Below are 12,491 nucleotides of genomic sequence, written 5' to 3'. Positions count from 1 at the left end.
TCCTAACGCAGAGAATATTTTCTGGACACTTTTAATTATTCTATGAGCTATTATCAAACTGTTAAACAATTTGCCTGTGCAGACTTTGACGCAGTGATTAACTATTCACCTTTTTATCTATCAAAGACTTTTCAGAGTTAATTACATTTCAAAGCTCTGTCAGCCTTATGGTGCCCCATCCCTGTGTTTTTTAAACATACTACTCGCATCAGTTTCTAACATCTAATACGGTATTTTGTCGGTGTTTTCTGTTTAATCAAATATTGGGTCTAAATGATAATAACTGTTTTGTTTTCATTTACATTTTAATCTGCGTTCAAACATTTTTGGGAACACTCCTGTATATCATAGCCTTTCATTTTCTGTTGCACACAATGCAACTGTGAGATGCCTCGTTATCCTCCAGTACCTAAAAATAGTAATGACATCAATCAATGTGATAATAATAGTTGGTCAGATGGGACACAAATGCATTTTTTGATACCCAAGAACACATAATAATGAGTTAGACAGGCTCAGATAGGGCTCAGCTGCAGCGTGAAGTACAACAAAGATATTGCACATAATGGTCTCTTGACATAAGGATGGCAGGCAGGGGAAACTGCTCATGATGCAATCCCATCGAAGACAAGTAACAAAACCATGAAGCTCATTGTTAGACCACAAAACAGCTGCCAACTACAATACAAAAACACAATTACAACATTGATTATTTAGTATGGTAAACCCAGGAAAATCCAACATCCTCATCCTCTGGCTTAACGTGACCATAAAAATATAAAAAATAAATGTTATGCTCTACATTCCAGTTGTTTCATGAGATTATTCCTGAAACAGTCAATGGGTGAAGTCATATGATTTTGAACTATGCAAATTGTTTTTCTCATATGACTGGCCATCAGTTGAGCAAACACTGCAGCATGTTTCAGTTTCTCCTTCAAGTTGTTCCTGTTAATTAATCATTTTTAAACATGGCGGTCACCTTATTGGCTCTAGTAAGCCAGTACACTCCAAACGCATACATGTCGACAAAGCAGGTAACTACAGAGACATTAAATCCAGCAGCAAATAACAGGTATTAGCAAAATGTCAACCATAACTAAGATGACCAGGTTTGATATTGTATAAGGATCTGACAGTCATGGTAATAGTGCCACAGTGTAACAGGCATGACATTTATATCTAGATTTCATGATTCACACAGTCAAGAACATGTTTAAATTAATTAGTCATTATAAAAAATACAAACTTCAAGACCATGGTCTTAAATTGGTAGATTGACTTATCTTGCATAAACCGCAGGAGGCAGTTCTACATAAGTTCCCAGAAACAAGGCTGTTGGCCCTGTCGCACGCTAGCTTTTTGTTAGCCTTTTCATAACCCCCAAAACCCTTCCTCTTTACTTCTAAACTGTTGAAAAAGGGTGTTTTCACACTTGAATCAATAGGAGATTTTCCTTGACCCAAGAAAAGTTGTTCAGTAGTTTAGTTTACAAGGTGTGAAATGTCCAGCCAAAATAGAGTGCAGTTTAGAAAATCACTCAACAGTTCACATAAAAGTAGGACAGTGGCACTTCCACCAGGACATTTTACAGGGCAAATGATTGCAAACACAATGCAACTCACTGATGTGGTTTATGTATGTGCTGTAAAATTTACTTGAAGATGCATCTGCATTTAGACAGTCTAGCATGACTGGTCACAGTGTCATGCAAGAAGCAAGGACAACCAAGGCACCAATGGAGAGCTTTATTAAAGAAACTGCACAGATAGCATGCAGTTTTGTCTTGGCTGCATGTTGCACAGTGTATTCACAGATTCTATCCACACTGCATGCACAAGCAGCCGTCACTGTCACCCAACTACGTAAAAAGCAGGAAAACATGCCACTTAAAGTTCTCTTAAATGCAACAATTTGTGTGCAAGAATAGCTGAGGACATGTCAAAAAGTCCAGTGCTGCAACAGCAGAAGTGCGCACGCACACCTGCCTCTGTTAGCGTGGCTTGCAAACAGGAAGTAAAAACAGTGCAATCACACGGAACAAAAGCCAATGCTTTTTTTTTTTTAGACACCCAAATCAATGACAAGAATTTAGTTTCTTTTCATGAAGATAGGCAGTGGTTCAACTCAGCAGGGAAGGAAAACAAACAGTCAACAGAATGAAGCAGTGCCTCTCAACACAAAAGCAGCAGATGTCATTTCTGGACAGGATGGGTGGCTTTTGTAAAAAGGAAGTATATGACATGTTTGACTGGCCACTAACTCAGCCGTGTTCGCAGTAAAGTTTGACAGTGTGTACTATCATGGAACCAAACTCTGTCAAGAGATAAATCACAATGTAGCTTTAACTTTTACTTTGCAGCACAACAGCTGCACTGTTGTGGCACTATGCTGTTAAATGTGACCCAAGGCACTAACATGGCAAGTGGAAGGTAATAGACTGAAAGGAACAGACAAAAATGCAAAGTGACAGTTGTATTCACACATGAAATTGTCACCATACTAGTGCAAATATCCCAATTCTCATCCAACACAGTGGAATGAATGTTGAACAATAACTAGTCATCTCAAATGGGGCCTCGGGCATCATCTCATATGCCCAACAGCGAATGTGTCAACGTGGGCAGGGGGATTTGCTAAATGCTGAGGTTTATCAGAGCGAAGAGGAGCCAGACAGTAAGGTGTGAAGATACAGATGGACCATATGCTGGTGTGAGCTCAGTATTCGCTCCACTGGATAGGGAGAAGGAGGCCTGCTGCCTTCACGTCTGCCTTGTCTGCATCTATACAGAGTTTCTACAGGCAGCCAATCAAACTTACATGACCCAAGATTAATTTCACCCTTTCAAATCAAATCCTACACTCTGGGCTACATACAAATACAGTCCACTTTAGAAGTGAATTAATTTGACCTTCAAACAAGCTAGGCGTTGAGCATTCATCTTAATCATCACTAATGATTCCATAATGCAAGAAACTCTGCACAGTTATAATTACAATGGCAGAAACCAATGAGAAATAACTAGAGAGAAGTAAGGAAAGGCATAATTGTCAAACTAGGTCAAGCTGCAGCATGGGTGCCACTCGGATGCATTGAGGGTTGAAGCTGTTGGAGCTGGTGTCACACTGCTTGTAGGGAATCTTTTAGGGGCCATTCGGGGTCGGTAGCAGAGGATGCCTTTAGTTTCAAAGCTAACCTTAAACAAAGGTTACTGGTATTGAACGTGGATTAATGGGAAAATGAATGCCTGTGAGAACAAGATCACAACTTGAATGACATTTCTGAAGGTGTGGCTGTTCTGTCGTGGACTGCTTTACACTGAAAAAGTGACTGGTGTACAGAAAGGTAAAGTGTCACAATTCTCTAAGTCTGTATCAGCTGCATGAATTATAAAACAAGTTGAATGGATAATTAGGGTTCACCAGAATTGATCACATCCTAAGTACATGTATACACTACATTTCAAATATTTGTTTCTAAAGATCTTATTGACCAACAGGACAGAGATTAATAGCATACATATCAAACTTTATTGGTCTTCTTTACAAACAGATTAATCTAATTCTAGTAGCCTCTCCACAATGACAGCAAAGACCGTGTTAATGGGAACAAACTCTAGCCAGTCTTTTCTTTTTGCCCCAAGGCTACATCAGCATTCAGCAACAATGCTGGCCCATCTCACTCAATTCAGATATCTCACAAGAGACCCTGTATATCAAGAGCAAGCTCTAACACTTGTCAAGGTTTTTCCAGCAGACCCTGAGAGCCCCTTTTCAATTTGCTGCGGTTCCCACACCTACTGAAACAAACCTCAAACAGAATCCCAGATCCACAGATCCAGGACTTTTCTATGCAAGTTCTCAGGTCACCAGCCTTAAACTCTCTACCCCTCCTCAACCAAAAGAAAACAACAACATACTAAGAACAATGACCCATTAAGCGTCTCACTTTCAAGAGAGAGGATTGGGGTGACCAGCCACAAAAGGAGACAGGGTAGTTTTTGGAGAGGGAGTGGGGCCATTAAGGGGTCGACATGGCATGAAATTGAAGAAATAAATGAAGAAATCCCTTCCGTGTAGCCTGAGTGCAGCAGTGCCAGAGAAAGGCCCATGGCATTGCCACAATAAGGGACCCCAGCAAACTTTAGCAGACTTCTTTCTCTCTAAAGCTGTAATTCACATCTCTCCCCAAAACCTCCCTCAGCTCCCCTTTCACCCACCAGCCAGTCTCTTGCTGTCTTCCAAGAGAAACTCTTTTTGGCAGAGCCAATCACCAAAACACAAAGTCTTCTTTGAGCCTTGGCCAGTCTTTTTTTTTTCTCTTCTCATCACACTCACTTCCGCTTTGAAGGACTTTAAACTTCAGGGCTCTTTGAGTTGCTCACATGGGCGGAAACTAAACACGACAGGGGGAAGAGACGACAGAGGATGGACAGACAGCACTGGACCAGACTTCCTGTCTGAGGCTGCCTACTTACCAAGCCCACATCAGCTCTGCTGCATTAATGAATAGATGGCAGACATTAGGAATATGGGAACTACAAATTATCACTGACAAAAATCTGAATTTGATACAGAGTCTTGTTTGGCCATCAAAATTCTACTTCCAAAAGGTGTTACTATGGCCACAGTTTAGTTACGGTTTCTCGGATTGTCTGGTTTTGTCACCAAGTTGGCACTAAAACATGATAAATTCGTAATTTTACGGAATAATTTTTTATTCTCACGTTGTCGGGATGTTTGGCAAGTTCTGCCACACAATTACAGAATCACTTGTAAATTCTGCAGTGCTCATTACAAATATAAAACAACAAACGGAAGCCTTTATTTTAAGATATGTATTTTTAAATGCCAGCAATTACGACTTGCAAATCTGCTACAGCCTGTAAATCTATTAAAAGCTATTTATATTCATCACTTCTGTAAGGACATATTGTCTTCATGGGGAGCATTCAACGAAGGTTTGCCTGCAACTCCTTTTTCTACATGGCTTCCCTGTTGACAGGTGACATGTGGTGATCTGCAGATAACATTATGGACCAGATTGCAGAGGCCATCTGGACGTTTGGACGCACGTATTTTGGAGACGACAGACGTAGTGATCACAGACTGCACCACAGTGTGGTGAATATGGTGTGCTGAGTGAGCCATCAGAGTTTTGTAAGCCTCAAAGAGACACAGGACCAGAGGTAGCACATCTACAATCATTTTTAGATACCAACAATACCAAGAAAACTTTTCAGATTTTGCTTTAATCTATATAACTTTACCAAGAATGCCACACTTGACATTCAGCTAGGCAGACATAAACAGTCTGCACAGATACGGAGGAGATGAAATGGTGGCAAAGAAACAAATTAGTGCCTAACACTTCACAATGATGGTCATTTGGCAAACCAGGTGGGAGGATAATAGAGATCATCCATTGGTTTGGTCTAAACAGTATTTACCAGTATGACAGAGAACAGTATTTAATGGACACCTGGTTAAAGCCGTGTGGAAAAAAAAAATCTTTATAGCCCTGAAAACACTTGTGCAACTGACCTAAATTCGATCTCAGCCTCGCATTGTGGCAGCCTCTATTGCAACCAGCAGTGGTTTTAGTTTCCACTTGAAGACATGATGTTTCCAAAATAGCTTTGACTCACAAATAATCAAACTCTCTCCAAGCAAAATGGACAGCAGAGAGATAAAAGAGCGGGGGACTTATTGTGAATCAGATGCATTCACATGACAAAAGCACAACAGTTGTGTTAACAGCAGCATATAAACAAGGCTCCATTCACTTCTAGTTTTTTCAGTGAGCCATCTATCTGGTGAACAGTCTTGCAGCTGTGGAGGTTTGACACATCAAAATGTAGAACAATCTCTTACAGGGTTTCTTATCAGCATGTGAGAACAAAATCCTTGCAGTAACAGCTCAAGCTTATATGACTCAATCAGTTAATAATGCCGTGTTAGTAAGTAAAAATGCCAACACAATGGCAAAATATAGGCTCTTTAGCAACAACGCCCAAGAGGTTAACCACTTGACTGTTAGTGCAAGGGATTTCTGGATCTAGCACATGAAAGATTAAATATTTGTTTTTTTTTAAGTAATCTTTGAGGTATTTTTGAGTGTGTATGGAGAGGAAAACAAAGGAAAAATATCTATACCTCATCGTGCACAACTATTTATATCCCATGCAAGACGTGCAGGATTTTTCTTTTATGATATAGCACAAGCCTGGTGCAGTAGCTGCTCTGACCAAGATCAGGGTGGCATCCAAAGCCTCTTAAGACACACTGTGCCCAGTCTTTCAGAGGAAACAGAGATGCTAGAATATAAAGTACGAGACACATTTTCAAATCCATTTCAGCTTTGTCATCAGACATGTATAGAACTATTTCTGTAGCTCGGTACATAACAATAAGAGCATAAAGCTGCTCTATGGTTGTTCAGTAGTCCAGCATCTTTCTGTTGGGCAAATGGCCTTTCAGCTTTGAAAGACAACACACACATCTGGTTGTATTTGAGAAAGCAAACAAACATTGTAAGCCGGCTGCCTCAGTTCATAAACCAAATCCAAAGTTCTCTTAAGAGAGTCTGTGCCAAGTCATTCTGTATATATCCATCCATTCACCACGCTGAGCTGCAACTGCAGCCTGTTTGTAAGACGAAAGTACTTGTCCCAACTTTGTCCAGGCCATGATCTCCAAGGGGACATCTGAGATCTCATGTTGCCTTGCTTTTACAATTCAGGCCAGGTCAACCACTGTATCATATATCAGCCTGCTGAAAAACACTTCCCAGAGTTTTTCACACACACATTTTCTTGCGTGCTCCAATCAAATTCAGCATAGTGCCCCAAACAGTACATCTGAATCTGGGTTCTTGATTTTATATTATCCGATGCTCGATACGGACTGATCTGCTTTATTTCTTTCTTACATTTGCGCAGCTCAGATATCCCAGAGTCACTTCTTCAAACCGCATGATTCATTGCGACTGAAAAATAGGCACTCTCACCAGTAGCTGCTCATGTAAGATTCCATTTCTTCGATGCTAATTCATGACTGTAAGAATCTGCAAACGCCTTTTGATGAGGGAGGGTGAAGCCCCCCCTCCTTTTCTTTTTTACATCATGCCTTTGGGTGTTACAGTGGTTCAGACTTGTTAACTTGAATTCTTAAAATTCCTACAGCAGTCTTATCCCTTAAAGAAATGGCTTATCAACACACATGACTATAAAAAGCACAAAGATTAAGTTGGAAACTGACAATTACCCCCACTGCACTGTAATGACTTATACTGGCCCAGTGCCTTCACTGCAAGGTACCAACTGTCCAGAGTTATGGGAAGGTAGGATTTGCAACCAAACTGTTCAGTTCCCTTCTTTTAGTGAATTCAAATGTCTTTCAGTCATTTAAAAGTTTAGGCCGCAAGTTAAATGATACATGATCAGATTCTGTGTCCCCTATCCCAAGTCTGAGTGAGCCGAGTTTAAAGCCCAATAATAATAAAACGCCTCACAAAGCCGCAGCAGTCTCCCACAAAAACTGTTCTACCTGCTGTTAAAACTTCACAGGATGTGTCCCTCACCTCACTCTTGCTATATGCGTCTCTGTTTGCATGACTTCAGCGCGGTTGGGGCTGCAGTGAGCTGAAACCACCAGCGTTGTGGCAAAGATGAGAGTCAGAATCTTAAGCTATTTATACTGCCCAGTCAAGAGAAATTTGATGCTGGTCTTTCCCACAGAGTGGGGAGGGCAGGAGAGGTAGAAGAGAAAAAAGAATAAGAAAGGAAAGAGGCACAAGACGCAAGCTCAAGCTCGTAGAGGAAGCTCAGTGTTGACTTCCTGCATGTCTTCCTTGGCATCAGTCAGATAACGGGTTGTGTGTTTGTATGCACACCTGTACACATGTCATCCTGTTTGCTTAGCTAGTATTGTCTTACTTAACGGCAAGTAAATATATAAAAAAAAAAGTCATCAAAAGGCAGACAAGAGAAAGAAGATTTAGCATATATGTCTTCATTGAATTTATTCACATAAATCAGTATTAGAACAGTAATCTCACTTGCGTGTGGCCCAAAGCAGAGGTCACAGGAGGCAGGATTTCCAGATGTTTCCTATTATACCACAGCAATGACGAGACCTTCCTGGTCAATCAACTCTTTTCTGTCTTTCCCGTCTTAGAATTAAGAGGGAAGGTCAAAAGCTGACTGATTTATTGGCCACACGTTTCCACTGTTGTCTTTGCGGGATAAGATTCACTGACACATGGGTCACTGTGGTCAAAAAAAATCCAGAAGATTTCAAGGTGGCTAACAACCCCTTTTTTATGGTTTTGGAGGAAAATCCCTCAAGCCTACCAGGTATGACACCGCTGACCATATTCCCAGTATATATAGCCTACATCCTGGTGGACACTGTCAGGGAAAATCCAGCTCCGAGGATTAAATCAACAAACTGCCTTTTGAGAAAATCCCCACAAATCTATGGAACTAAGAAGAGATCAATTCAGACACAAACGGGGGAGCGTGTCACAACAAAGAGCGCAGTTATCATCAAAATCTCAGCTTGTTTAAATGAAACAACTTTCACTCCAAAGAGTGAATAGATGTAGAGATTTGCAATAACACTGAGCAAAATTAATCCTTTCGTCCCTCTTTTCACACTCCCAACCCCCTTCTCACCTCTTGTCCTCCCACCATCCCTACATGCGTTCCTCTAGCTCTCTGGATGAGCTTGTTGGCGCTGGTAATTGCCAGGGGATGAGAGACATGTAGAACAGCTGAGATGCCAAAGCCGGATAACCATCTCTTTTGTGTATCATTGCTATCGTTCTGATTGCGCGGTATTGCTGCGCAGGGGTATAAGTTCAGGAGGTTGTGGAGAATCACAAAGGGAGGTGGAAAGCAAACCAGTGATGAGGCAACCGAGAGGAATAGGGCAGTCGACATCAAGCTACTGTTCAAGTTGTGACATGGGTATAATGAAAATACATTGAGATCTAAGAAAACCATCAGGTGGCTACATAGTTATGGAGCTCTGCAAGAAAAACATTCATTTGCAAAACATGTCTAAGTGGAGGTAGAAAGTTACACATAACCAGGACGCCATGCTCAGATTACTTCAGAGTGGTTGCAGTGGAAGCTGACAGCAGAAAATCTCTTGGTCACCTCATTGTGTTAGTTCCACATGATCAGATTTTACAGACTGCACTGGCATTCAACATAAAGGAGAGGGAAATGGTATCAGTAGACTCGAAAGCTTTTCCACTGCAGTCCCTGTCAGTTCACTTTTCATGACTTGGGTATAAACCTCTGTCTGGTTCCCACATTCTTTCTACTCCTGCCCCAGTGTGCATCCAAAAGAGACTGAAAAAGCAGAAATTTAGCAGACATTTTAAGTGGGCCTTTTTACTCATTCAGAGAAGTGGGGGGTGTTGTCTGACTGATGGTGACGATTCGGTGCTTTCGCGAGTTACTCGCTTTTCATCCCCCGTCACTGTGTGGAACTACGCATCCCCACCTCGTTCACCCCCATCCTGAACCATACTTTATCTTTACTGAAACCATATGCTGTGAGCTCCCACAGCCAGACTTCCCTTATCAACACCACAGTAAGCTGCATGGTGACAAAGCCCTGGCTCCCACAGAGGGAAAGGGAGCAGGCTCAGCTGGACCCTAGACAGAGAACATAAGGGGGGGGATTTGCAAAGGATTGGCAGCATTGGTGGTAGGGACTGATGTTTTTTTTTTCTTTCTAGTTTTGCTTTGACTGTCCATGTACTACTTACCAGTGTAAACCCCAATGCCAAAACACTCCCCAGGTGGACTATTCATGGACAACATCACATTAGCAGAGAGCAGCTTCTCGAAACAGTCATGTATTTACCAAAACATAAAGATGGCTACAAATAAGGCTTATCATACGCATTCCAACATACAGAGACACCTGTTCAACCGGTCAGTTTTTACAGCATGCAGTGAGTGGTGAATAACCGACATGTTCTTTCTATCCAGCAGACAAAAAAAATCTGTTGACTTATAATGACTGGGAAGAATATGGACAACACATTTGACATAAATAGCATTCAATGCAACTATTTGGGGGATAACAGAATATCCCTTAAGCTTGACCATAATACTTGTTCATCTATTCAAACTGGAAAGCTTAAATCAAAAGACACCAGTTAATGTGATGTTAGAGAGGAGCAGAGTTTAGGACACCAGCACTGACAGATTTCTGATGTTCACAAGAAAAACCACCCAGACTTCACCGATAAATCTTTTGGCCTTCAACATTATGCCAGAACAGGATTTTTTTTGGGGGGGGGAGGAGGTCAAAGCATGTCCCTTTGCTGCCTGGTCTGTCTTGCAACAGAAGATAAGCCTTGACTGACTCTTGTGTAACCGAGAAAGGAAGCAGCGCCATGGGGCTTGCTATCCAAAGGCTAAAGACGATTTAATTCCACAACTGTAAAATCTAAATCCACTGGATCGTACTGAAGTTACACTATGTGGGTATAATGTCAAGAATGTCATGCATCACTCACGCGTGACACTATGCAACAGTGAGCTGTCTGTTCAGAAGTATATCTTTTTTTTTTTCCACAAAATTTGGGGAAGTTCCTTCACATGTGACAGCACAGAGGAAAGGGGGAACCAACACTATGTTAAACAAATATTTGTCAGAGGTTGAAAACAGGAAAGTGCGAAGAATCATCAGAATGTTAATAAGAAACAGCCTCTTATCGCAGGTAAGAATGATAACATTCACTGTTTGTCTTCAGCTCAGCAAGCTGCCAAAGCAGTAACAGAATAGCCTAAATCCCTATGCTTGAGGGTGAGGTTTTGCAGCTGACCTATGACCTTTTTGTGCAGAGGGCAACAAAGGAGGGAATTTCCCATCAGCAATCAATGCTGTATTAGAAAAAAAGAGCTTGTGTTATGCTGTCATATTCAGTGGGTGAGGTTGGAGATGACCACACACAGATTTTGGTCACAGTTGGAGGCAGGAGCCACCTGCACTGAACAAGTACCAGAGATGACAAGGCAGGGCGAGGGGAGGGGGAAGCGCAACAAAAAAAAATGACAGGAGAAAGTGACAAATTGAATAGGCACCTGCAGGTGGGAGGCCACTTATGCTGGCAGTTTGATGGCTGATAGGCGCCTGTAAAATTACCGGGACGTTCATTCGCCAGGCAGCTCAAACAAGAATGAATAGCAAACTGACGGTTTCTTATCTCTGTCTGGAAGGCGGGGTGCAGTTGAATGCTCATGAATATCTATTTATCTGCAAAGACTGTGTGAACTGATGTCACCTTGGAGCATTTAAAAGCCTGGGCTTTAACACACAAAAGGGAGGTGTGAATTACCCCCCCCCCCCCCCCCCCCCCCGCCCCCCCAACCCCGCATTCATGGCCATGTGATACACCCCATGCACGACTCAACAAACGTACCAAGTTAAAGGTTTCTGAAATGACCTGAATGTCTGATAACCTCAGTCTTAGATCCATTAAGTTAGACAAAGGCATGGCTATGCTTCCCAAAGCAGAGGTGTCAGTCAGTCTGGGTGAAGAAGCCAGACAGAAGCTGCGATGTGTGTCAAAAACTCGCGGTTTCAAGTTAAAATCCAAACTACTGAAGCTGTCCGCGTGGACGCAAAGTCATGCCAAATCCAAAACATATCGCTCGCGGTTTTGTCATCATATCCCACTGACCCGCAACATCAAGTAAAAAATATTGTTTCTATTTTTACTTGCAGCCACTTCATCTGATCAGTTTATGTCATGTCAAAAGACAGCGTTTAAGATACACAAACCAAACTGTGTGCAATTTGGTGAAATGTTATGTCCGTGTAGGAGAGAGAGCGCACCAGCGACCAACGTGAGCGGTGTTGTCAAACTTACCGACTGCAGGAAAAGCAAAGTCCGGACATAATCCCTTTCGGTGTTGAGTATTTCATTTAAAACGCAAAGCCTGAGCCGCTGCTGTCGGTCCGAGTCTTTCGCGGCGTGGATACCGTTCTCCGGATGCCCGTCGTCCTCTTCCATGATGGTAACTCTACCCGCAGAAAGGTCGCACTCTCAAGAAACACGCTTATTTTTCCCTGAGTATCCACTCTCTTTGCTGGGCGGTCAATTCAGTCCATCTTCCGGACGCGAGTTTTCTTAAACCTTGCCAACTAGGGATGCGCGACGCACCACTCGCACTGGAGACAAAGTTCACCAAAAGTACCAAAGAACAAGCAGGAGAGCCCCGGTGGTGTGGTCTGCACCAGCTGAGAGCGAGCAAGGCTGCAGAGAGGAGAGATGGCAGAGGAGGAGGAGGAGGAACCAGCTCACTTCTGCTCCGAACACAAGCAAACAACTGCACCCCACATCTTCGCTTGCATTTATAAACGGAGTGTTTTACAGGAGTCACACAATGTAAAGTAAATTTACACTGTTGAGTAGCTGCAATCCAGCTAGAAAGATGTGCGACCATAACAGTCCTAAATAA

General features: G+C 42.2%; 1 protein-coding gene across 2 annotated transcripts in view; it reads right to left on the bottom strand.

Annotated features, from left to right (window-relative positions):
* Window positions 1–12,290, bottom strand: part of prex1 (phosphatidylinositol-3,4,5-trisphosphate-dependent Rac exchange factor 1) — a 79,161-nt gene extending 66,871 nt beyond the window's left edge. For both annotated transcript variants that reach the window (XM_072366178.1, XM_072366179.1), the window contains exon 1: window positions 11,900–12,290. In XM_072366178.1, the coding sequence (XP_072222279.1) occupies window positions 11,900–12,043 (144 nt within the window). In that variant the 5' untranslated portion in view covers window positions 12,044–12,290. The remainder of the gene's footprint in view (window positions 1–11,899) is intronic.
* Window positions 12,291–12,491: the final 201 nt, after the last annotated feature.

The sequence above is a fragment of the Leuresthes tenuis genome, unplaced genomic scaffold (genome assembly GCF_036924035.1).
Source record: "Leuresthes tenuis unplaced genomic scaffold, fLeuTen1.0.hap1 SCAF_16, whole genome shotgun sequence".
Lineage (NCBI taxonomy): Eukaryota > Metazoa > Chordata > Actinopteri > Atheriniformes > Atherinopsidae > Leuresthes > Leuresthes tenuis.
Note: the sequence above shows the minus strand (reverse complement) of the source record. Positions and strands in the feature narration are given on the sequence as shown.